Below are 26,627 nucleotides of genomic sequence, written 5' to 3' on the forward strand. Positions count from 1 at the left end.
TCTTTGACTCACAATAAACTGACATTCACTGACAGCATCAGAGGGAGCCTGGCTGCCTCATCTTGCTCACCTGTGTTGTGACATTTGAGCTACGCAGCACTTATTGTAGACCCACTTGGTGCCTTTTGGTCCACACATTTCCAGCGTCTGACATTCCCAATGTGAGACTGGGAAAGATGAAACAGAAATGTTGCTGTGAGGTTTCAGTGGTTTATACTGAGAAAAAGAAAGTCAGAAACAATTGAACTCAGATTGGTAATATGTTGATATTTGATCTTCTGAAAAGCTCAAATAGAATAGTCTACAAACCAGGAAGTGAAAGCCCCTTTTTAACCATGTGACTAAGAATTCAAACTGTGTTGCACTCACTCTTGTGTTCAGGGCGTCTCTCTGTGAGCAAACAGGTGACACAGTGCAGGACTGTGTGCAGAGTGCATGTCTGTACTTGAAGCTGTTCTGAAGTGTGCTTTCAACACCACATGCAACACAAACAGCAGAGCGCTGCCTTCTACACACAACACAGAAACAGACTCTTCAACAGGGCCACAGCCATGAATCAGTCATTAAACTTTTTCAAATGACTTTTTACATCTTTCTAATCCTTCTTTTTTGAACTTAACACATAAAAAGACAGTTTTACTATCATGTAGTGTTAGTCTCAACCCGTGCAGACTCAGTCTTTCTATACCTGCCATACCTAACAACAACAACAACAGCATGTTGCATGTGTGCATTAGATTCATTTGTCTTAAACCACCTCTGTCCTGAACAGACAAGTCTTCAGCTCCTGCTGCAGATTCATCCAGGAACGTGTTTCAAACGGCTTTTCTACACACACAACGGACTCTCGGGGGTTTCTGATAAACAGCTCAAATGCATTCCAGTCATGAGAAGACATGTTTACTCTGTGTGTGTGTCTGTGTGTGTCAGTGCTGATGAATACTTCCTGATATTACCCAACAATACACACATTCAGACACTCCTGTCAGTGAAAACTCTGGGTTTATAAATATGGTTCAAATAAATCTTAGAAGTCCATGAATAAATACGTTTCCTGTTCATAAGAGCAGCCTCGGGTTTTAAATCTGACCTCCAGAGAGCTGCTTCATTTGTAATGAGCTCATTTGTTTTTTCTGCATCTATTCATCCATCTGAGTCATGCACAATGTTTCTTATATCATTAAAATGTCTAAAACCAGTAAAATCACAGAATAAATGTTGGGAACTTTCCACTGATAAACCAAACTACTGGTGGGTGTGGCCTTCTCTCTCTCTCTCTCTCGCTCGATTCTTGTAAAACAAAACTTACTGCGTAACTTTCTTTTTTCCCTCTCTTGGAGCTTTATTTCATAATAATTGACAATAAGCAGTGAAAAGCCCAGACTCCCAAACAGCTTCAGTTAAACTCATTTGACTTCACAGAGCCATCAAACAGAAGAATGACATTAAAATCAGGCCACAGCACAGGGCCTGTTCTCAACATAGATCTATGGTGCTGAGTCTGCTCTAGTTACGGTCGCTGACCTCTAGTGGCTCTCCCTCTGTGAGAGAGCTTTTCTTTCTCCTTTTCTTGTGTTGCAGGTCTGCCTCATGAGCCACAGCTGAAGTGTGTCCCAGCTCGTCAGCCACGGCATCTAATCTGCCATCCTAAGCTGCCACACCCCTGTGTGTGTGTGTGTGTGTGTGTGTGTGTGTGTGTGTGTGTGTGTGTGTGTGTGTGTGTGTGTGTGTGTGTGTGTGTGTGTGTGTGTGTGTGTGTGTGTGTGTGTGTGTGTGTGTGGTAGGTTAAACTCTGTGAAACCTTGGTTTTCTTTCTTTTATTGTAAGCAAAGCTGTGTTAATTAGTTCATCGATGTGGGAGCAGGTAGGGGTTCTCTGCCATTTTTGTTTCAATCGTTTTCTCCTGTTTCTGGTTAGACAGGGAGCTCAGCCATTGTATTTTGTTTTGGTTAGAGAGTTCTTGGTTTGATTTTTAGCTAAAGGGGGTGTTTTGTTTGTTGTTTTGGCCTTGGAGACCCTGAAGAAAAGAGCTTTCCGGTGTTCATTTTTACTTTAGTAGTTTTGTGCAATAAATCGTGTTTAATGACATCTATTTTCCAGTAGTTTATGTTTTCATTTTTCACTTTGTGTTACCGCCCCCCCCCCCCACGCCAGTCAACACTTCGTTTTTAAGTGGGGCGTAACAGCTCTGCTCAAACAAAGAGTTTGAAGTTTGAAATATTGTATAATAGGAAGTCTTTTTTTTTTTTTTTAATGAATAAAAACTGTTAAAAGCCTAAAATCTTATTGGCGACTGAATGGACAGGCCCCAGGGTGTCTGTCAGACCTACTGCAGCCTTATATGCCCGCTACAGCTCTAAGATCACCAAGGTGAGGCTGGTTCTTAGAGGTGATCGTGCATTTACTCACTGGCTTTTAATAAACATGAGACTTATTTACTCATTTTTTATTAGCTATTTGGCATTGATGTTAATTGATATTGCTATTTTATTGTGTAATTTGTATGTTTGTACAGCACCGCTGTTGTAATTAAAAGTGCTAAATAAATAAATAAATAAACAACGTTCTGCACATTTTCACTTTGATTTCAACCTTTATTTGGATCATTTTTACAGACAAACTCTGAAAGAACATTTCTTTATTGTCTCGCTGTTTTAAATAAAGTTTAAACCCCGCCCCTAAACAGGGGCGTGTCCACAGTGGGGGCACTGACCCCATTGGGCGACAGCGTGGATAGGACCGGTGCTGGAATGTAACAGAGTACATTTACTCGAGTACTTTACTGATTGAAGTATTCCTATCAGGATGTGTCAGACGTGATTGGAGCTGTGAGGATTCAGGTGTGAACACGTTTGAACACAGCCACAGGTAAAACACTGCCCAGGTAATCACCAGCAGGACCTTTAAACCTTGCTGGGTGGATCTCTGGAGCTCCAAGAAAGTCCACAGCTGAGGGGAACTTGTTTTTTGGGGCCTGGGTCACAGCGAGGACGTCAGTGGAGTCCATGTTTAAGCCTCTTTGGGGAGAACGGGGAAGCTGAGCTGTTACTGTCTGAAATAAATAGCATGAATATGATTATTGTACAGAGCACAAAGCAGAAGCCACGTTGCTTCAGTTCACGTCTTATTTGGTGTGTTTTCACTGAGGGTTGGGTGGCAGACACGTCTGAGCTCAGTCTGCTGTCAGAAACACTGCAGCACTCCAGGAATTCACTCTCACTCTTTCAGAAAGTCCCACAGGAGCCAAACAGCAGCCATAAAGGCGCTTCCTGCTGGGACGCTCGGCCTCACACCACAAGCAACATGTTCACAAAAACACTGAGCACAGCTTTTATTGTGAAATATTAGGAGGAAGCTGAGTAAAATTCAGGGAAATGAAGGACGCATTTGGAAGACTTCAAATTTGAACAGCCTTCATCGGGTCAATGTGATATAATTTCCTACAAATGTGGCATTCGAAGCATCCTCTCCCTGAATTTGGAAACACACAATGTGATGATAGAGAGCAGGAAGAACCAGTCTCAACAAGAGACACACACACCTGATTTCCTGTAACTGCAGAGGGGAGGAGCCACCCGAGCAGGTGATAAAAGGAAGAGAAACAGCTGAGCCTCCTTCAGAGCAGCAGGAGGACGGTGGAGCTGAGGCAGGTGAGTGTTAACACCACATTGTTGTAGTTTTGCTGTCAGAGTCGCTGAGTGTGTTTGTGTGACTGTAGAGGGAAGAAGAAGAGTCACAGTGAGCTCTGTAGCTGTGATTGGCTCAATAATCACCTTCAATGGACTGAACGCAGAGAACGAGCCGAGGAACCTGACAAACTCTGTGTGTGTGTGTGTGTGTGTGTGTGTGTGTGTGTGTGTGTGTGTGTGTGTCATAAAGAGAGTCGAGTTCACGGTCACACACTTTCTATCTCAGAGACAAGGAAAAAAACGTGTGTGTGTGTGTTGTTCAGCTGGTCTGGGTGTGGTTCTTGATCAGACTGGTGTTCAGAGCTTAGATAAAGGTGCACAGGGATAAGAGAGGGGCTGCTGATGATCATGTCGATATTTCAGGGTCTGCATGCAGCTCTGCAGGTACCCACAGACTCTGCTGTACTTCATGTTTCTGTATCTCAGGATCAACTTTGAATCGTTTTCTGCTCCTGAAGCAACTGAAGTGACTCTAAAGAATTTTAGCTCCTCCTCTTTGTGGTTAGGCCAGACATCCTGGTTTTCACACTACTGTGGCAAAAAAATAATAATAAAAATATATAATCATATCATTTTATGTAGCACTGTTTAGAACTATAGTGCTCTGACAAACCATTAAAAACAGATCTGTAAACTGAGAAGCAGAAAACCAACGAGCTTCACTTTAGTTTCATCTTGTCACCACCTGGCTCAAAAGCCACAACAGAAACAAGGAGACGAAAACCAGAATTTCAGTGAGAAGAGGTTTTATCTTAAAGACGTAGCAAGTTGGCTAAAGTAGCGGTTACTACCAAGGCGAGGGCTAGTGAGCCTCCTCCTGAAAGCCTGCCTCAGGTATGCTTTTATCCAAAGCTGACTCGGTGTGGCCCATCGGCACCAGCTGAACTCACTGAGGAGATTAGGGGCTGCAGAGGGGCCTAAGAATCTTTAGAGAGGAGAAAACACAAAGACAAGGATTTCAGTCTGTAGATGTGCAAAGCTGGTAGAGACAGACCCTAAAAGACTGGCAGCTGGAACTGCAGCAAAAGCTGGTTCTACAAAGTATTGACTCAGGGGCTGAATAATTACGCACACCCCACGTTACAGTTATTTATTTGTAAAAATGTTTGGAAACATGTATGATTTTCATTCCACTTCTCACGTGTTCACCACTTTGTGTTGGTCTTTCACCTGGAATTCCAGTAACATTGATTCATGTTTGTGGCTGTAATGTGACAAAATGTGGAAAAGTTCAAGGGGGCCGAATACTTTTGCAAGCCACTGTAAACACAGTGAGTGCAGAGCAGAGGTGGCAAAAGTACAGTCAGGGGTTCATCCTACAGCACGATAATGACCCCAAACATCAGTCCAAGCTGTGCCAGAACTACCTCAGGAAGAAAGAACAAGATGGTGAGCTTGAAAACATGGAGTGTCCAGCACAGTCTCCAGACTGAAACCCCATCGAGCTGGTTTGAACTGGACAGAAGACTGAAAGCAAAGCAACCTACATGGTCCTTACCATCGGTGACCCCGGCTGTTTGGGACTTTATTTTGGCCTCAAACAGCGCTGCCTTCTTCCTGTTTACCCGACGTCATCGGAGCGCGCTCACCCGAAGCTGATTTATTGGTCGCCATGCCGATGGGATACGAGGGGAGGTGGAGGAAATATGAACAACCTACAAATACTGCCTGCTACCACGGATGGACAGACAGTTAAATTAGCTCTCTTAAACGCACGATCGGTTTCCTGAAAGTTTTAAATCAGCTGTGGTAGTGCCGATCTTGAAAAAGCCTGGACTGGATGTTGACATGGTCACAAACTATAGACCCATCTCACATCTGTCTTTTTTATCTAAAGTCTTTGAAAAAGTGGTTTTTAAGCAGCTCACTGAGCATCTGTCAACAAACAATCTGTTTGAAGCATTTCAGTCTGCTTTTATACCAAATCACGCCACAGAAACGGCTTTAGTCAAAGTGGTAAATGATCTTCTGGTAAATGCAGACAACGATCGCACTTCAGTTTTATTACTGCTGGATCTAAGTGCTGCGTTTGACACTGTGGATCACTGCATTTTAATGGATAGGCTTGAACATTTTATTGGAATTACAGGAAATGTTTTATCGTGGCTGAGATCTTACCTGCTTGCGAGGTCTCAGACTGTTAGTTTTAAAAATGATCTCTCCGAGACCTGTGCAGTGAGGCATGGGGTCCCTCAGGGCTCTGTACTTGGACCATTGCTGTTTTCTATGTACCTGCTGCCTCTTGGTGTTCTTTTACGTTCTTTTAATGTAACCTTTCATTGTTACGCTGATGACCTGCAGCTTTATGTTCCTTTAACCATTGGAAATTGTGCTGAAGTCTCTAAACTAGAATCTTGTCTATCTGCAATTAAGGGCTGGTTATCGGATAATTTCTTGCTCCTAAATCCTGATAAAACAGAGTTGATGGTCATTGGGCCACACAAATTTCAGCACTTGTCCCAAAATTTCATCTTGAAAATTGATGACAGTGTCATAAATTGCAGGAACAAGGTAAAAAACTTGGGTTTGTGGTTCGATATGGTGCTCTCCTTTGAATCTCGTGTAAAAGAGATAACAAAGACCACCCCTTATCATTAGAGGAACATCAGCCAAAATCAGACAGGTTTTGTGAAGCGACACTGCAGAGGTTCTTGTCCATGCATTTCTGTCTTCACATATTGATTATTGTAACACTCTCCTTTCTGGGCTACCAAAGAAAAGTTTCAGAGGTCTACAAATGGTGCAAAATGCAGCTGCTCACATTTGAACATGAACTGGGAAATTTAAGCACATTAGCCTGTTCTGAGATCTCTTCACTGGCTACCTTGTCAGGTTCGAGCAGAGTTTAAGGTCCTGCTGCTCACCTACAAGGCTTTAAACTGATCGGCACCTTCATACCTCTCCGACCTTTTACACCTTTATGTTCCATCTCGTGCTCTCCGATCTCAGGACTCTGGTCTTCTAAAGGTTCCTAGAGCCAGAAAAAAGGCAGTTGGAGAGCTTTTTCTTTTCATTCCCCGTTTCTGTGGAACAACCTCCCTCAAGATATTCGGCAGGCTGCTCTGTGGAGGTTTTTAAAACTAAGTTGAAGACACATTTGTTCACCCGATCCTACATGTCTTAATTCTATGGCTTTTAGTTTTTACATTTTTATTGTTTTTAACTTGTATTGTGTCTTTTACCTGTATTGCTATGTATTGCTCTTATTTTATTTATCTCTTTAGTTGTACAGCACTTTGTTTGAAAGCGCTTTATAAAGTTATTATTATTATTATTACAAGGTCCACATTTATGGGAACATCTGCTACAGATGTGGGAGAATATTTGATTTCTATTGTAGACAGAAGCCACGGGTGTGTTCAGTCAAACGTTTAGAATAAACTTTGGTCTATAAATGTGTTTCAGGATTTATTTTTAACTCCAACTGCTTATTTGTACTATGCTTTCATTTCAGAGTGCAATGAGAAATAAAAAGGATATTTTCAATAAAACTGTCACGATCCTGGGTCTGTGACTCAGAGTTTTCTGTTGTGTATTGTTAATCTTTGATTTCATGATGTATCTTTGTTTATCCTTACGTTTTGGTTCTGTGTTTTATTGTACCTCTAAGTTCAGTCTATGTATTTCCTGCTTTGTTGTGAAGGTCCGTGTCTCATGTCAGTGTGTTTAGTTTGCGTTTCCTCTGTCTCGTCTTGTCAGTCACTCCCAGCTGTGTCCTCCTTCTGTGTCTCATTCCCTCGTTATCCCTCTGTGTATTTAAGCCTTGTGTTTGCCTCTGTTAGTTGCTGGTTCGTCTGCGTATCTGTCAGGGTCCTGGGTCTCCTGATCTAGTGTTTTCAGTTCTTTGTGATTTTTGTATTATGTTCGTTTTGTTTGAGTTATTCTATGCTTCCTAGGTTTTGATTCCCTGCCTCCTTGTTTCTCTGTGCACTCTGTTCTGTGTTTAGTCTTCTCTGTCCATTTGTTCCGCCCTGTGTTGTCGCCCTCTGTGTAACTGTCTATATAGTGATGTGTTGTGGTGCTTTGCTCCCACCCCTTGTGTTCTGTGTTTTCGTCTTCCCTTCATGTACTTCTTCATATTCGTGTACTGTTAGTTTTCCCGGTTTAGGTTTTTGCTTAGTTTCCATGCTCACCTTCGCCATTTCTGTTTGTATCACCATGTGATGAATAAACTCACTTGCATCTGAGCTGCCAGCATAAAGGGTCCTTTAATAATTTACACACGGCTCGCAAACCGTGACAAAAACACTGGAAAAATTGGGCTGTTCTAAAACGTTTGACGGGTAGTGAATATATTTCGTTTATATATTTTCTTTATTTATATAGTTTGTTTTATATTGTAGCAAAGTGTTACTTGGATACTTCTCTATGTGCTTCTTTATGTGCAATTTTGTTGCATTCTGAGCCTTAGAAATTTATTGGTGGTAGTGATGAACTGCTGTTAGAATCAAGTTAAATTGTTAAAATCAGACAATTACCTCTCCAGCTGTTGTTACAGTCTTTGTGTTTATCGGATCCTTACAGGGTAAAAGATGACGACACCTAAACAAATCCTTCTGGGGACTTTGGAGGATTTGAGAAGTGATGACTTTGAAAAATTTAAGTGGCATCTGAAGGAGTACAAGTCTGTAGAAGGTTTACCAGCAATCCCAGCGAGTAAACTGGAGAAGGCAGAGAGGACAAAATTAGTGGATCTGATGTTTGAGACCTACTCTATCAACACTTTTGAAGTCGCTAAAATCCTTTTGGGGACGATAAACAAGAATGATCTGTTGGAGAATTTAAATAAAACCATCCCAGAACCCAAAGGTAAGTCAGGGAATGACTAAACAAAAAACACAAACAATAAAAACATTAGTTAACATTACACAGGTGCCATTACCATCCATATAAATAATAAATCCAAAACACTTGCCAACACTTTCAGGAGTGAGAGACTGCAGAAAGCCAACAGTTTGTGTTTTATGCATCTGCACAAATAACCTCCTGTGTACACATGAATATCTGCTCTTTGGGTTGGTTTGATTAAAATGGGACCAGCAGCAGGTTTTCTGCCCATTTTACAGATTTATATTGTCCGACTGATCATATTTGTGACATGTCCCAAACTGTTGTCTCCTCATTTATGTTGATAAAACAGCTCTAAAACCAAAGTGCTTTTTCTTACATCTTTTTACCAGTTGAAGGTAAAGTAAAAAAAAAAATGGCTGCCATTTCTTTCTGCTGTTTGGAGACCCAAACAGAAAAATGCCCGGACAGTAAATGCTTTTTATTATGGTTGATAAACGGGACACTAAGGTGATTGGTCAAAAGTTGGAGGAAAGCCACAGTTCTCCTTATATGATTGAAATCTCAGATCACGTTTTTTCTTCTGCAGCTTTCTGGGAGATTCCACTTCAGCCTTCTGCTGGCAACGCTCCCGTTACCATGCTTCCTTTAGGCAGTATAATTAGAAGACATGGCATACATTTACACTGCTATGCAGATGACACCCAGCTCTATCTGTCCATGAAGCCAGATAACACACACCAATTAGTTAAACTGCAGGAATGTCTTAAAGACATAAAGACCTGGATGGCCACTAACTTTCTGCTTCTTAATTCAGATCAAACTGAGGTTATTGTACTCGGCGCTGAAAAGCTTAGAAATATGGTATCTAACCAGATTCTTACTCTGGATGGCATTACCTTGGCCTCCAGTAACACTGTGAGGAACCTTGGAGTCATTTTTGACCAGGATATGTCCTTCAATGTACATATTAAACAAATATGTAAGACTGTGTCGTGGAAAATTTAACAATAACCTGCAACACACCCAGTGAGCTTGATTTGAAGTGGGTTTAATTAACACATTGCAATGTGGAGAGAGCATCCCAGTGAAACACCAGGACCATCTCTGAATTGTGGCCACTGCCCTTACATCTTATATACAGACACACAGACAAAGAACATTCCACAAACTCTTACATGTTGGCCCCTCTCACGGCGGGCTATACCTCCTCCCTCAGAGAGAGAATTATAACCTTGTTTTCTGCTTGGCCGTCACCTAAAGATTTACATCCCTGATAAGCAGAAGGAGTCCCACTATCTGTTTAACGTCTCCTATTACAATGGCCTCACTGTGTTAACTTTCCACATGCATGTAAACTAGTGACAGGAGTGCTCTTACTATAGTAAAGTGAGAAAGTGATATTACTATAACTAATGTGATACGATTAAATATGTGATTAATATATGAGAAAAGAAATCTGCCACCACATTCCACCCTTTGTGATACCACAATTAAGATTTAAGAATTATTAATTAAGAATCACATAAAAACACATGAGATTTCTTTTCTAACTACTGAACATAGGCACCATTTGTACTCAAAGAATTCACAATGTGCATCTTCCCTATAGTCAGAAGGAAACAAGAAATTTACATTTTATGGTCATCTTTTCTCCATCTGAGTCTCCACCCTTTGTTCAAAGGATGGCAGTTATATCATAAAAGAAAACACTATGAGATCATATACAGAAATGAAATGAATCATTTTTCATCTGCAAAGAAAACTTCAACCTTAGTTACATCAAGCTACTCTCTCATAAGAACCCATTGTTAAGATAAGGAAGTTTTTAGGTGTGTGATATATTTTCCCACTCTATCATTAAATCTCCCAATTTATTAACTGTTTCTGTAAAAGACCCTCTTCCCCAGTGTTATTAGGGATTGAGGCACACATGCCTCACCAAACATCACACACTCCTTTGTGCCATTTGCTTTGCCCTGTCCAGATGTTTGCCATCAAGGACAGTGAATATGTCTGAACCTGTAGGTAAATTAATACCACAAACATATACTAACACTGAGTCATTTTTGACCAGGACATGTCCTTCAACGCACATATTAAACAAATCTGTAAGACTGCTTTCTTCCATTTGTGCAACATCTCTAAAGTTAGAAATATCCTGTCTCAGAGTGACGCTGAAAAACTAGTTTATGCATTTATTACTTCCAGGCTGGACGACTGTAATTCATTATTATCAGGAAGTCCTAAAAACTCCCTGAAAAGCCTTCAGCTAATCCAAAATGCTGCAGCAAGAGTACTGACAGGGACTAGAAAGAGAGAGCAGATTTCTCCTGTTTTGGCTTCCTGTTAAATCCAGAATTCAAAATCCTGCTCCTCACATACAAGGTCTTAAATAATCAGGCCCCATCTTATCTTAATGACCTTGTAGTACCATATCACCCTATTAGAGCACTTCGCTCTCGCTCGGCAGGCCTACTTGTTGTTCCTAGAGTATTTAAAAGTAGAATGGGAGGCAGAGCCTTCAGGTTTCAGGACCCAAAAAGATAGTTGGGTTTTGTCTGTTGTGTTATTGTAGGTTCTTTACCTTACAATATAAAGCACATTGGGGTGACTGTTGTTATAATTGAAATTCTTTCATTTATTCTACATATTTATTCATTACTGGCTCCATAGTGTTGTTTATGTAATATGTGAAGTGTTGCTAGTATTGATTTGGTGCTGTATAAATAAACATAATTAAATCGAATGTGTCTCTATAAAACCTGCCCTCAGTTACTGTAATCCAATTACTTTTTTCAAGTAACGAGTAAAGTAAGGGATTACTATTGCAAAAACGGTAATTAGATTACCGTTACTTTCCCGTAGGAACACTGCGTTACTAAAACCGTGATTTTCTTGCGAGAATGTCTCATGACAGTGACGTAAGTGAGTGCGACGTTCGTGACAACAGCTGTGTGCAGATCAACAATGGATCATATATCGAGTGCGGAGAGAGTATGAGCGTGCAGCGTTTAAAGCGTGGAAGTACTGACCTTATTTTGAGTTTGATTCCGTAAAAAGTGACAAAAACATTAGTGTCCGCTGTGCGTGGGAAGAAAACTTCTTTTTACAGCGAAAAAAAACCCTAAACTTCCAAGCAAGCACCAAGTAGCTACGACGTAATGGGAAACTCACAGAGAAACTGCGGTATCCTTCCAATGACCGCTGCAGCACACCTGCACCAGGATAAACCTCCGCCTACTCTACTCCTGCTTTACAGGTGAAAATAGAGCAAAAGGACCGCTAGTCTTTGACTTTATTTATTTTCTGCTGTGTTTTACTTGCATCTGAATGAGTGAGTGTAAACACAAAAAAAAAAAAAAAAAAAAAAAAAAAAAAAATATATATATATATATATATATATATATATATATATATATATATATATATATATATATATATATATATATATATATATATATATATATATATATATATGTGTGTGTGTGTGTGTGTGTGTATATATGTGTGTGTGTGTATGTGCTGGAATGTGCAGAAAATAGGTTTAAATGTTAAACTAATTTCTTCCAGTCAGATAATGGTGCATATAATTAAAATTTTGCTTCATGCATAAAGTTAAAAGATTAAAACTAATAAAACAATATTTAAAAAGAGACTTTTCCATTTGATTACATTTTGTATGATGGATTATGTAGAAAAAGTAGAATTGGGCTGAAAGATCTATCACTTTATCACCTATTCAGGTTGTAAATCATGTTTTTAAAAAGTAACTAAGTAATTAATTACTTTTGAAAATAAGTAATCAGTAAAGAAACGGGATTACTTTTTTGGGGAAGTAATCAGTAATTAATTACTGATTACTTTTTTCAAGTAACTTGACCAACACTGTTTATAACCCAAGTGTCAGGGCTCAATGGCTCATGAAAAGGATTCAAGCACAGAACCAAAAACCGGAGGCTGACTGACTTTTAACAGAAATGTATTTTACTAGATTTCTTGACAGAGAAAGCTGAATCACGGCTAAATTCAACAGCAAGCGAGGTATTATGAGAAGTGCAGAGCTGAGGCCAGAACATAAGCTGAGGCAGGTCAAAGGAACAACAGGGGCAGAAACGGGCGGATAGAAACTATCCAGGATCACTGGAACAAAGGAGATAATAATCAGAGTGGGCCACAGTGTAGTGAATGAGTCCAAGATTTAAAAACTAAGAGGTCTTACGTGGCTGCAGGTGGAGATCAGCTGGAGGAGATGAATTAAATCTGGGTACCGAGTGAGATGTGGGTGCACAGGGAGGCAGGCAGGTGAGGAGGGCAGTTTGCAAGAGTGAGTTTTACCAGCAGTGGCAGGCCAGAATCCTGAGGCGTGACTTATGGCGAGAGTTGGAAGATATATCCAGGTGCCGACTAGGGAACAGGAAAAGAGGGTTACGCAAAACAAGCTGAGGAGCACAAGACAAAATGTGAGGCAGAGAACTGACTGTGGTAAGCAGACAGTCTGGAGAAGGTTCATTGTAAGTGCTGCTCATAAATACTGCCGGAGTAATTGGCAACAGGTGAGGAGCAGGGAGGAGTGAGGAGGGCTCCACCCAGGGGAGGAGAGCTGATGCTGTGGAAAGTTAGTCAGACTCACCCGGATCATGACACCAAGGCTGTGTCCCAATTCAGGGTCTGCACGCTTGAAGTACGCGCACTATGCGTACTACGTACGGTGCGTACTATAAGTACGAGAAGTGTGGAAGTGAGAGGCTTGTGAAATGGGACGGTCTATGCTTCGTCGCGCTGTTAAGGTTGCCTAGCAATCATGATACTAACCGCGAGAAACGTTACATACAGCTTTGTTTGACAGAAATGAAGGAGAAAATTGTTTTGTTGGTCATTCATTTTTGTCATGACATCACTTTGATTAGTTGAGTATCTGAGGCTGAGACCACAGGACTGTAAAACATGATTGTTGGGCTTCATTTCTGTACTGAACAGTCATTTAAGATTAGCTAGTAAATAATAATTAGTTAATGTTGTTCATGACACTAAAATCATCTCACTATGGTAATGTAAATATAATATGGCCAATATTATAGTATTGTCAGATTATTATGATATATATATGTATATGTATATATGTATATGTATATGTATATATATATGTATATGTATATATGTATATATATGTATATGTATATATATGCGTGTGTGTGTATATATATGTATGTGTATGTATGTATGTATGTATATGTGTATATATATATATATATATATATATATATATATCAATCACTGACTTTCAGCTTGTTGTGTTTGTGGATATATGACTGACTTTAATTATCCATAAAATCATCAGATTCTCTGTAAGATTAAGGTCGACTATATGTATATTTAGAAGTAGAGGCTTTAAAACCAAGTTAATGCTGAAAGTACAAACATCACTAGTGTCACATAACTTTGCCGACATGTGGCCAACAGCAATGTTTTAATGTTCTTCATTATTAAACATTCGCACATGAATGAGTGACGTCATATTCAGTACTTACTTTTGACAGTTCACTTTTCGGCCGCTCCCTTCTGCCGTATTTTGCGGCAAAATTATCCACACCCACCGCTGCGCTATGAATTGTGGGATATATGGGACCACGAAGCGTGCACCGGACCACGCTTGATATTTGGGGAAATCGACGGCGCATTTGGAGTATGCATTTGAAGTACACTTCGAATTGGGACAGCCGTCGTTGCGTGGCGGTGATGTAACCGCACTTAAAATGCGTACTTCAAGCGTGCAGACCCTGAAATGGGACACAGCGCAAGAGTCCAGTAAACTGAACACAGAACCACAGTAACCAGAATGCAGTTTTCTCATTTGTGTCATTTGCTGTATCTTCATGCAGAGATTGTCCCTGAGTGTCAGCTCAAACTCAAGTCAAACCTGAAGAAGAAGTTCCAGTGTGTGCATGAGGGGATTTCTACAACAGGAAACCAGACCCTCCTGAATCAGATCTACACAGAGCTCTACATCACAGAGGGACGGACTGCAGAGGTCAATGATGAACATGAGGTCAGACAGATTGAAACAGCAGCAACGAAACCAGACAGACCAGAAACAACCATCAGACAAGAAGACATCTTTAAACTCCCACCTGGAAGAGATGAACCAATCAGAACAGTGCTGACAATGGGAGTGGCTGGCATTGGGAAAACAGTCCTAACACAGAAGTTCACTCTGGACTGGGCTGAAGACAAAGCCAACCAGGACATCCAGTTCATGTTTCCATTCACTTTCAGAGAGCTGAATCTGCTGAAAGAGGAAAAGTTCAGCTTGGTGGGACTTGTTCATCGCTTCTTTACTGAAACCAAAGAAGCAGGAATCTACAGATTTGAAGACTTCCAGGTTGTGTTTATCTTAGATGGTCTGGATGAGTGTCGACCTCCTCTGGACTTCCACAAAACTACAATCCTGACTGATGTTACAGAGTCCACCTCAGTGGATGTGCTGCTGATAAACCTCATCAGGGGGAAACTGCTTCCCTCTGCTCGCCTCTGGATAACCACACGACCTGCAGCAGCCAATAAGAACCTTCTTGACTGTGTTGGCATGGTGACAGAGGTCAGAGGGTTCACTGACCCACAGAAGGAGGAGTACTTCAGGAAGAGATTCAGAGATGAGGAGCAGGCCAGCAGCATCATCTCCCACATCAAGACATCACGAAGCCTCCACATCATGTGCCACATCCCAGTCTTCTGCTGGATCACTGCTACAGTTCTGGAGTTTGTCATGAAGAACAAAGAGAGCGAAGATCTGCCTAAGACTCTCACAGAGCTCTACCTACGCCTTGTGCTATTTCACCTAGAAACAAAGGACATCAAGTATGATGGAGAAGCTGAGACAGATTCATGGAGGAAGATGAATGAGTCTCTGGGAAAACTGGCTTTTGATCAGCTGCAGAAAGGAAACCTGATCTTCTATGAATCAGACCTGACAGAGTGTGGCATTGATATCAAAGCAGCCTCAGTGTACTCAGGAGTGTTCACACAGATCTTTAAAGCTGAGGAGTGCGACATGTTCACTGATGTCGTTTACTGTTTCGTCCATCTGAGCATTCAGGAGTTCTTTGCTGCTCTTCATGTCTATCTGACCTTCATCAACTCTGGAGTCAACCTGCTTAAGAAACAACCTCCTCTCTCTAAAATTTTCCAGAAAACACTTACTGTAAAAGACTTCTACCAGAGTGCTGTGGACAAAGCCTTGAAGAGTCCAAATGGACACCTGGACTTGTTCCTCCGCTTCCTCCTGGGTCTTTCACTGCAGACCAATCAGAATCTCCTACGCATGCTGACACAGACAGGAAGTAGCTCACAGACCAATCAGGAAACAGTCCAGTACATCAAGAAGAAGCTCAGTGGGAAACTGTCTGCAGAGAAAAGCATCAATCTGTTCCACTGTCTGAATGAACTGGATGATCGTTCTCTAGTGGAGGAGATCCAACAGTCCCTGAGATCAGGACGTCTCTCCACAGATAAACTGTCTCCTGCTCAGTGGTCAGCTCTGGTCTTCATCTTACTGTCATCAGATCTGGATGAGTTCGACCTGCAGAAATACTCTGCTTCAGAGAAGGCATTTTTGAAGCTGCTGCCAGTGGTCAAAGCCTCCAAGAAAGTGCTGTAAGTGAATCTATGAACAAATATGTTTAATAATGCTAGATGAAGAAAATAATATGTCTGCATTGTTATTCTTCCTCAGGCTAACAGATTGTAAACTCTCAAAAAGAAGCTTTGAAGCTTTGTCTGAAATTCTCAGCTCCCCATCCAATCATCTGAGAGAGCTGGACCTGAGCTCGAACAAGCTGCAGGATTCAGAATTGGATTTGCTGTGTGTTGGACTAAAGAGTCCTGACTGTAAACTAGAAACTCTCAGGTAAGGATACAGACTTTTTGACACTTTTTGACTCTTAAATCTGTAAGTTTATCTTGATGCGGACGTTCAAAGTTGGCAGAATTTTCCTTTTAAGTTCCTGAGTTTATATTTTTGACTGTCAGGTTGTCTGGACAGATGTTTTTATTTCATTTTTTTTTACTTGTTCCTAAAGTCAGAACTAAACCCACATGTTACTGGAGCAGCCTTCCTGGAGACAGCAGTGTGTTTTCATGCTTTTAAAGCCAAACTCACCTTTCTGACCTGGCTTTCATTTATTATCTATTTTTATTTGTTTATTATATATTTATTTCTACTGTTTAACTACTGCTCACATCTTTTTATCCTCCTTTTTAATTGTTCATTTCTTTTTACCCAGTGTTTCTATATTGCACTTTGTATTTGTCATCTATATTTATCATGCACTACTTTGCTCATTTATTGTTTGGTTTTAATGTTCTTACCTGGTCTCTGGTTTGTTTGTTTGTTTTGCTCAGTTCTGTCTTTCTGGGTTTTTTAAGTTATTAAATTTGTAACTGTAGTGATTTGTGTGTGTGACAGAGAGGCACTGCTAGGAATTTTTGACACAAGTTGTTCTTGTAAAATCAGTCTGTGAAGGTTCTCAGACATCCAGGTCACCGTAGTCTAAGGAGCTTGGAAAGAAAAGCATCTGAAATGTCAAATTCTTGAAGATTTTTCACCTCTCATCAGAGAAGCTTCTTCAGTTCTAGAGTCAAATGGTGGAGAGTCCCAGATTTTAGCCTTGTGGGAGTGTCCCCCCAAGACATGGACCAGACTTTATAATAAAGACTTTCAAATTGGCTCAGATTATTTCCTCCTCTCTTACAGTGAGCTCACCCCAACAGTTAAACACACAAGCATTTATTTTCAAAGCTTTTTATTAGAAACACATTTAAACTTCTACTTTTTAATATCTCAGGAAGCATAAGTAAGCCTGCAGTCTGAGAGCGCAGTGCTGTGTGAGGAGAATAAGGGATTAATAATAAGAATCAGCTCATATTAGATAATAAGGTTTATTCCAGGAAGCCGCTTCCTGTTCCAGATCAGCGGATCAGAGTCAGGTCAATCAGCTCTGAGCATGCTCAGTGTGAGTTATGATTGTGGGCTAATTTGTGGGAGTGGGGCAGTCAGTGAAAGGGCAATGGTGGTGGCTCAGGGTTTTTATGTTTGGGGGTGTAAACATACACGGCAAACCCAGTGGCATTTTGATACTGTTTATTAATACTTAGCCGGTTGCTGTTTACAACGCACACAGAGCTGCAGCTCTCCCGCTGCCCGCTCAACATTACCACAACAACAACGTCAACCACAGGACCCAGTACAATATTTAATTCGGCGGGGCGTGATTGCGGATGCTGTGCAGGTGCGTCTGCCTCCTCTGCACGGCACCGCAGGCCACACCACGCCACACCCTGCCACCGGGGGCTTCAGAGGGAAAAGATGAATGCAGGTCTGGAGTTGGTGTGTGAGGGCAGGGAGTGAATTCAGCATCCTCAGTCTCCTGGTTCTGGCCCGGCGGCTCTTCAGTCTCCTTCCTGATGGCAGCAGGTCCTGACAAGCATGTTGTCAGGATCTGGGGCTTTGCGTGTGTTGATCTCCACACACTGTCTGGGGATAGTGTCACCACCCGATCGTTTGGGGGGGGTTGCAGTCTTCTGTGCTGGGGTGGCATTCTGTGCCTCAAAGCGAGAGAAAATTTCACTTAGCTCTTACGGTAATGTGGTGGACCCGACAGCGGTGTGAGGAGTGGGCTTGTAGTCTGTGATGGTCTGTATCCCTTGCCACAGCCTCTGAGTGTCTCTGCTGTCACTGAAGCTTTGCAAAATCCTCCTGGAGCGCTGCATTTCCACCTCTCTGATGCACGCGACAGGTTTGCCCTTGCTGTTGTTAGGCTCACCTCATCCCCAGCTTTCAAGGCTGCATTTCTCACCCTCAGGAGCCTGTAGACCTCACCTGTGAGCCATGGTTTCTGATTGGCCCGGACAGTGGTCTCTATGACATCATCGATGCCTTTTGAGATGTAGCCAATGACAGTTTCTGTATATTCCTGCAGGTCTGTGGTGTTGTCATGTGTGGTGGCCTGTTTAAGGATCTCCCAGTCTGTGGTGGAAAAGCAGTATTGCAGGTCCTTCTGGCCACACACGTACCTGCTGACGAACTGGTTTAGTGACTTTGACCAGGGGCCTGTATGCAGGCATTAGCACAACAGTGATGTGATCGGAGGCACCAAAGTGGGTGGGTGGGGGGCTTTGTAATCTCCTCTCTGGGTGGTGAAAACATTTCCAAAATTTCGTTTCCTTGTGTTGGAAATTCAATGTGTCTATGCAGTAGTAAACATAGGGGGTGTCCAAATTCAAGGGCTGCATCCTCCTGAGGACGCATTTGTAGACCGATTACGTCACAGCGACGCGCCGAAGGCTGTCCAAATTCGTAGACTCCTCCGAATGCAGCCGACAAATGCGTCCTCATTTTCCCCGAATTTGAAGGATGGGTCGGGTGTGTCCTTCGTGGCCCACCATATCCCAGAATTCATAGCGCGTCCCAGCCAAACTCCAGTTTCCGGCAATGGCGGCCGCTACTAAGTTTTTAATATTACTCTTATTACTCTTTCTGGGTCACAAAATAAACTTTTAACATATTTTAAGGTGAGAAAGTAGCTGTGTAAACTTTAAATATCTGCTCGGTTTATCAAGATATCGTATATTTGCAAAAGTGCTTCGACGTTTTCTGAGACGTCTGTTACCCACCAGCTCGATAGCTAGCCGGGAGCTCGAGGGTCACTGGAGCCACAGAGAACGGCAAACTCCCGGTACATCATTTTCAGATAACCGTGGTCTTTCGCTACTCAGGCTAAACGTAATATATAAGTGACTTAGACAACCTAAAAATGTTATTGTTTGGCTTTTTTCAGTGTTTTATTTGTTCCTGAGTAAATCGGTTTAGATGAGATTAAAGTTATTAGATTAGACAAAATAAACCTTTACAGTGGTTTGCAAAAGTATTCGGCCCCCTTGAACTTTCCCACATTTTGTCACATTACAGCCACAAACATGAATAAATTTTATTGGAATCCCAGGTGAATTTTTACTATAATTATTTTTATTTTCTTTTTAAAAATGTTATTTTTATTTATCAATTTAATTGTTTAGGAAGTTAAGTTAACTCTGGGAATGTGTTTTGGAGTTTGTACGTGCTTTGTCTCTAGGGCCACCACATATATTTATATATAAACATATATAAATAAAAACACTTTTTTTTACATTAGTAATTCCTTTTGTTTATAATTTTATATTATTGTTTTATATTATACTTGCAAATCTCAAGGCTAGACAGTCCCATTTCATAGCCGTTTATTTCTGGCCTACCCGACCTTCTGAGGACCCGGCCCACATAGACCACGAAGGCCGGGTCCTCAGGAGGATGCAGCCTATATGAGTTTGGACAAGACCAAAGTAAAAGTTATTAGAGTCTGACCAATGACTGTAGAAAACATGGACGACGCAACAGCTCCCCAAAATGAAGCCAAAACGTCTCTATCGCCCCCTGGTGTCTGGCTGCAGTATAGGTCATAAACCCCGCCTCCTCCATGTTAGCGGATGGGACTGGGGTCAGAATAAAATAAATTTATTCTCCTTAGATAATTTTTTTCCAAAGATTCTTTCCTTTGTTTTCAATAGTTCTCATCACGCTGATTGATGTCCAAGGGGTCTCCTCTCCCATAAGTTTGATTCTAATTCCTACCGCGGTGATGTTAAATTGGGGTGAAACGTCATCATAGCAGCTTTGACTGGCAGCTGCAGTCACGGAGAAACTTGCGTATCTCTGTTCGCGAATAGCAGATAGAGCGTAGGCTCTGAGAGGACGGAGGACGAAGACACGACCGAGTGTTTTAACCTGACAGCCTGAGGTGTTCTTCAGTAAACTGGACTACCTCACAGAAGGACCCGAGGCCCCGCTGCACTTTTTCAGTAAGTTAAACGTGTTTGTAAGCTAATCCGTAACTACCGTCCTTAGCTAGCTCCTGAGACCTAGCTAGCTAAGATGAGCACTCGGCTGTCAGGGTTCGTTTAGCTGTGCAGGTGAATGAATTTACTAAAGAAATCAAGAGAAACGCTCCGGGCTGCTCAGTCACTAATTACTGTTACTGTACTTTTATTACAAGTATTACACTGTAAAAGCAACAGGCTGCACTCTGCTGCAGCTCCTGTGCAGAGCTGAATATTAAATATCTTATTAAACAGCAGCATGTTTTCAGTCTCCACATGTGTAAAGACAGAAACACCAACTTTAAAAACCTGGCACTTCAGTAACTCCTCATTAATCTGTAAAAACTGATCAAATAGCAAAGATATTTACTGAAACCAACAACTTCCTCTTGGCAGCTTAAGTTAAAATGTTTAATTTTTCCACTGATTAATTTTTTAGCACTGACTGTATTTTTATGCTGAGTTTGTTGCAAATATTCAGGTTAAAAAACTGTTTGAAATATTGTTAATGAGGTATGTTCACAAAGACACATGTGCAGAACTCTGTGCAGCTCACATCCTTTAAGACAAATAGTTTGAAGCATTAATATCTCTTGTTCAATACCACTGCTGATACCAGTGCTGATGCCACCTCTGTATGTTGTGACCAGGATGCAGCAGCAGACTGAACCAGGACTGAAACCTGCTCCATCATCTCATCTTTGCACATGAGATGATGATGAAACAGTTTCATGGTTCAAAAAACAATCAAAAACACTTTTTCATACTTGTGTTAAGTTTTGTATAGAAATGAGACCAAATTGATTGTGAGGTTAAATGTGATAGAAACAGCTCACACTGACATCCATCCTGATCAAACATGAGTGTCATGAAGCCTGTTTGCAGTTATTTGCACTGTTTTCCACTCTGCATGTTGTTTCTGTTCAGCTGTAAGTATAAAAGGCTCCATTCTACAACCTGTTTGTGTTGTTCAATAGAAACATTATTTTGTGCTGATGTTGCACTTCTTTTATTCACAACCAAAGACTTTTTAAAATCTTCATAAAACTGCATTTAAATGACTTTTGAATATTACTTTAAATACTTAGATTGAAAGTTCTGATAAAAGTTTAAATACAAAGATCAGTATTGTCTAATGTTTTGGCTGCAGTGTGTTTTTGCACCCAGGTATAACAGAACAGCTTTACTGTTTAGATTTTTAAACCTGAGTATGAACTTATACAAAATGCAGCAAGATATTAAAAAAACGTTTGATTATAAAATCGACTATATTGGATTCATATCGATATCGGACATATAAAGTGGAATCGTTCCATCTCTGCTTTGATTACAGACACAGCTGAGAGTTTGTAATCTGTCATCATTTTAAAAAGTTTCCATGGAACAGCAGAAATGAGGCTTTACTGTCAGAGGCCGACAGCACTGAACACAACAGCAGACTGGTGGCTAATAAACAGTGAATGATGCAGAAACAGATGTTTGAAGCTGTTCTTGGAGTACACTGAGAGAGAGAGAGCTGTGCAGGCAGGAACAGCCAAAGTCAGAGAGAATTCATGAGCATATTTATCAAACGTGAAGCAGAGTTTGGATCTTCTTTTGCTGCTGCTTCACTCAGTTTTGGTTGGAGACAGATGAAACCTGCAGCTTCAGGATCTGTGAGCTGTCCACTTTCAGCCCCGACGGCGTGTCCGTGTACGTGGCGTCGAGTGAACGATCCACGCTCTGTGTTTCCATCTTTGTGTGTTTAGCTGCTCTCATTTACTGTTTTAGCTGTTTGCTGCTTGTTATGGCTTTTGGTTAAAAGTCAGTAGTTAGTGCATAGTCTGATTAAGTTACATAAGCAAAGTGATAAATAAGTTCAAAGTTAAGAAATATTATAAGTAATTCATGCTAAAAACAGCTACAATGTCTGGGTTTGAATTTTGCTCAGAGTGAGACCTGGTTACCACAAGCGATCTTTGTATTGTATGTGCGGAAATGGGAGCGAGGGAGCCCCCGATCATTCGCATATCTTTGACGTATTTTCTCCGTTAATGCTGTGAAAAGTGCTTCGGAAGTATTAAAAGAGTGAACGAGTTCATGTACACGCTAAGAGTGCCCTACACGCTTGTACCTTGGGAAACGTTCGTCTTTGTGAGTATTAATGTGTTCAGAAACAACTTTTATATGTGTTTACCTGGAGTGAACTGCGATGCTAATGTAACGCACGTGTTAAGCTAGGCTAATCATTAAGTTTGTCATTAAGATGTGTAGTAGCTAGCAATTTAGTTTCACTTTCTGTATATTTCAGTTACAAATAAGAAATAGCAAGGAGAAGCCTGGAGAGAGGAAAGGCTTAAAAAGATCTTCATTAAAATCAAGAAAAGCAAGCCTTGTGTGGAGATCTCGTCTATTTTGTTCGCTGGGTGTCGAGCTTCACATGGTCACGTGTCGTGAGGGCAGCACAGTGCTTGTTGAAATAGTTTGTGAGCTTTAAGCTGAGATTCTGGCAAAATACATTTATATTAAACATCGATTCAGGATTGAATGAAGCAACATCGTTTTATTCAAATTAAAACCATTTAAATGGGAACATGAATTTTTTACAGCCGCCTCTAATGCTGGGTAATGTCAGCTGGTCCATGTGCAGCTGGCTGTGAGGCTCAGGGAGCGTCTACAAAGTGCAACACTGAAAGAACATCATCCATAAATATTGAGTAATAACTGGACTCTCATACAGCGAGACTCAAATGCCTTTAAACATCAGCTTATCCTGCTGATCCAAGTCCAACACTGAGTGTGTAAAAACATGTTTGTCAATCATTTTGTTTGGTTTCTGAGGAAAATGATTCAATAACTTGCTGCTAATACACAACATTTCATCATATTTCCTCATAACCCTCTTTTGTCTGACCATTTGATCCCATTTGAATTTGCAATAAAGGATCCACAGAGTTTGGTGACAATAATGACAGTAGATGTTTGTGTGATGGAAGCAAATGAGTGTGTGATGTTCTTTCAGTGTTGCACTTTGTAGACGCTCCCTGAGCACTGGTCTCACAGCCAGCTGCACATAGAGACCAGTGTTGTTAGTCCAGGTCAGAAGATGACTTGTTGGAATGAAAATGAGCTTGTAGTTTGTCTGCTTTAATAATGTGACTGGAAAAAGGTGTTGGACTTCAAATATGTCCATTTCTTTCACACTTCACCTTTAAAAGTGAAGCCATGTGGTTCCTGGAAGGAAAAACACGACTTTTTCAAGTCTTTGTCCTGTTTTTATGAGAAATGTACGACTTTAATGTGAAACATTCAGAGTTTTTTCTCTTGTTGTGTTTGTTTGAAGCTGCTTCCTGTTGGCTTCAGCTGTTTGGAGTTTCCATTTCCTAAACTTCTACATTCTGAACCTTCTTCAGCTCTGAACAGATGATGAAACACTGAATGATTTCAAGCACTTTGTCTAATAAACTTACATCTTTCATTCTTTATACAGATTGGAGGACTGTGGTTTGTCAGAGATCAGCTGTGGCTATCTGACAGCAGCACTGAAGTCCAACCCCTCCCATCTGAGACAGCTGGAGCTGACCTGGAACAACCTGAAGGATCCAGGAGTGAAGCATCTGTGTGGTTTCCTGGAGAGTCCAGGATGTAAACTTGAAACTCTGGGGTCAGTCAGCATGTTTTAGTTGTGCTGAGATGAATATGATGTGAAAGTTGTGCTGACACTAAACTGCAGACATCAGGCTGATATTATACTGATCCACACTGAGGATCTTCATGGTAAAGTCTGTTTTCTTCTTCTCTGGTTTAGTCCATTGACTGCAGCAGAACAATGTTCACATTTCAAACCTTCAAAGAAGAAGAAAAATCCTCCACTGGATGATTCACTGTGAAACTCTCCAACTCTTCATTCCACCTTAAAGTCTGTGTGACACTGAAATCCAAAGCAAAATGTGCGTTTGCTTTACAGACAGCAGTCCAACACAAACATACACACATCATCCAAAACACAGTCCAACATCCAAATCTCCTCCACTGCCAGCATGAATGATGGGAAAGAGAAGGAGGAACACTCTGACATTCAGGGTTAGAATGAGTTTCATAAAGCAGACTGTGAAGATCAAAGCTGCATTAGAAAGCTTACATGAATGAATGAGTGGACAGAAGTGGACAGAGATCATCTGAAGCACTTCAAAGGCTTTAAATCAGCACATTTCTCTTTATTCTTTATCAACTCTGTTAGTTTCTCTCAGTTTTCTGTGGAATGAAGCTAACAGCAGGCTAATAAGATGCTGACCAATAGGTTTCTATTAAAGGTTGTAATTTGTATATGAAAAAGTGCTTTGGCTCAGCAGGGATCAGCTTACAGGTAGAATACAGCTGCTGGATGGGATTAGCATGTCATAGCTATCTACCAAACTGCTAACTGGGGATTTCAGGCCATCTATGGATCATTTTTGCTAACTGTTTATTCAGCTTAGGCTCACAGGGCTGCAGCCTGTGCCCTAGCTGTCATAGGGCAAGAGGCGTGGTCCACCTGCACAGGTGAGCAGTCCATCACAGGGCCAACAGAGAGAGACAGAGAAGCACTCTCTCACATCCACACCTACAGCCAATTTAGAAGCACCAATGAACCTAAGCAGCATTTCATTGGACTGTGGGAGAACATCCAACCTCCACAGAAAGGCCAACAAGCTTCAACCTACAACCTTCTTGCTTTAAGGCACTAGTGCGAACCACTTTTCCCCATTTCAGCCCAAATCCTACATCTTCCTGTTTCTGACTCCAGGCCAGCTCCACTAACACTTTCTCATCAGACACTGCCACCTAGTGGAGGAAGTCTTATTTCCATTTGAAGCTTCAGATTACAGTTAGTTCCTTTACAAAGAGGTGGAGGTGGTGGAGCCACAGCACCATCATCACTGAGTGCCATAGGACACTTAACCTTTGTTTCCATATGCTGGGAACTTCCTGTTGTTCCAAGGAGGACTGGAAAATGTGTGAAAATCTCCCAGTCAGTTCCTCACAGCACACTTCAATCATTTCCCTCCCACAGCATCAGGACCAGGGCTTTTTCTCTCTTTGGTCCCACTAAGAGATTTCCACACAAACACCTCATCAGTGGGACTCTCAGAGCTACCAGCCAATACCAATACTTAGTCTGTCTTGTTGGACCAACTGGAAGAAATGATTCAAGGACTTAGTCACAGAACAGAGATTCAAATCTCCAAAATCCAACTGGCTGCATCAGGACATATAGTCTGAAACTCTGCACAGTTTCCTGTTTGAAGCTGCTTCCTGTTGGCTTCAGCTGTTTGGAGTTTCCATTTTCTAAACTTCTACATTCTGAACCTTCTTCAGCTCTGAACAGATGATGAAACACTGAATGATTTCAAGCACTTTGTCTAATAAACTTACATCTTTCATTCTTTATACAGATTGGAGTACTGTGGTTTGTCAGAGATCAGCTGTGATTATCTGGCAGCAGCACTGAAGTCCAACCCCTCCCATCTGAGACAGCTGGACCTGAGCAGGAACTACGACCTGCAGGATCCAGGAGTGAAGCATCTGTGTGGTTTCCTGGAGAGTCCAGGATGTAAACTTGAAACTCTGAGGTCAGTCAGCATGTTTTAGTTGTGCTGAGATGAATATGATGTGAAAGTTGTGCTGACACTAAACTGCAGACATCAGGCTGATATTATACTGATCCACACTGAGGATCTTCATGGTAAAGTCTGTTTTCTTCTTCTCTGGTTTAGTCCATTGACTGCAGCAGAACAATGTTCACATTTCAAACAGTGAGACTCAACGTATGGCCCGCGGCCCACACGCGGCCTGCCCACCTTTCCTGATTCAGAGAGAGGGGACCCTGATTAACTGTGTAGCTTCTTCCTCACAGTTCTAAGGTTCAAAGGTCACGGGACACAGCAATCTGTGAAACAGTTTGGAGCAGGAATTATTGCACATTTACAAACTGACACTGCTGCACGGCATGCTGGGTAATGCTAGCTGCTCAGGTAGTCATATGCTTTGATGTGAGCTGGAGGCGGAGACATTCCCTGATGACATCACACTGAGTGTTGGTGAATATGAAGTTTCCTTGTGAATGATTTCCAGCTTTGACTGTAACAGTGTGAAGGCAGTGATCACAGCAAAAACTGCTTGAAGTATTTGGACTGACAGAAACATGTGGACAGCTTTTGTTCTGAGGGTTTAGACAGAGTCTGCCTCTGTGTGTGCTCACTGTGTTTAATCCTTTAAGAC

The 26,627-nt window shown here is 41.4% G+C and overlaps 2 protein-coding genes across 3 annotated transcripts in view; both read left to right on the forward strand.

Moving 5' to 3' along the window:
• Window positions 1-26,627, forward strand: part of LOC146511908 (NACHT, LRR and PYD domains-containing protein 12-like) — a 249,349-nt gene that overhangs the window by 70,596 nt on the left and 152,126 nt on the right. The window contains exons 12-13 of the mRNA XM_085171639.1: window positions 23,857-24,030; window positions 25,802-25,978. Coding sequence (XP_085027765.1) covers window positions 23,857-24,030; window positions 25,802-25,978 — 351 coding nt within the window. The remainder of the gene's footprint in view (window positions 1-23,856; window positions 24,031-25,801; window positions 25,979-26,627) is intronic.
• On the forward strand, window positions 7,248-23,840 carry LOC146511910 (protein NLRC3-like). Of its 2 annotated transcripts, XR_014875920.1 has the most exons (4): window positions 7,248-8,498; window positions 14,360-16,130; window positions 16,210-19,836; window positions 19,868-23,840. XR_014875920.1 is itself a non-coding variant. In XM_085171707.1 (3 exons), exons 1-3 carry the CDS (start codon window positions 8,222-8,224, stop codon window positions 16,385-16,387), a joined length of 2,226 nt encoding a protein of 741 aa, XP_085027833.1. In that variant the 5' UTR covers window positions 7,248-8,221; the 3' UTR covers window positions 16,388-23,840. The 2 variants fall into 2 exon arrangements, 1 of the variants encoding a protein (XP_085027833.1); XM_085171707.1 differs by having other exon boundaries at window positions 16,210-23,840.

Source organism: Neolamprologus multifasciatus, chromosome 9 (assembly GCF_963576455.1).
Source record: "Neolamprologus multifasciatus chromosome 9, fNeoMul1.2, whole genome shotgun sequence".
NCBI classification, from domain to species: domain Eukaryota; kingdom Metazoa; phylum Chordata; class Actinopteri; order Cichliformes; family Cichlidae; genus Neolamprologus; species Neolamprologus multifasciatus.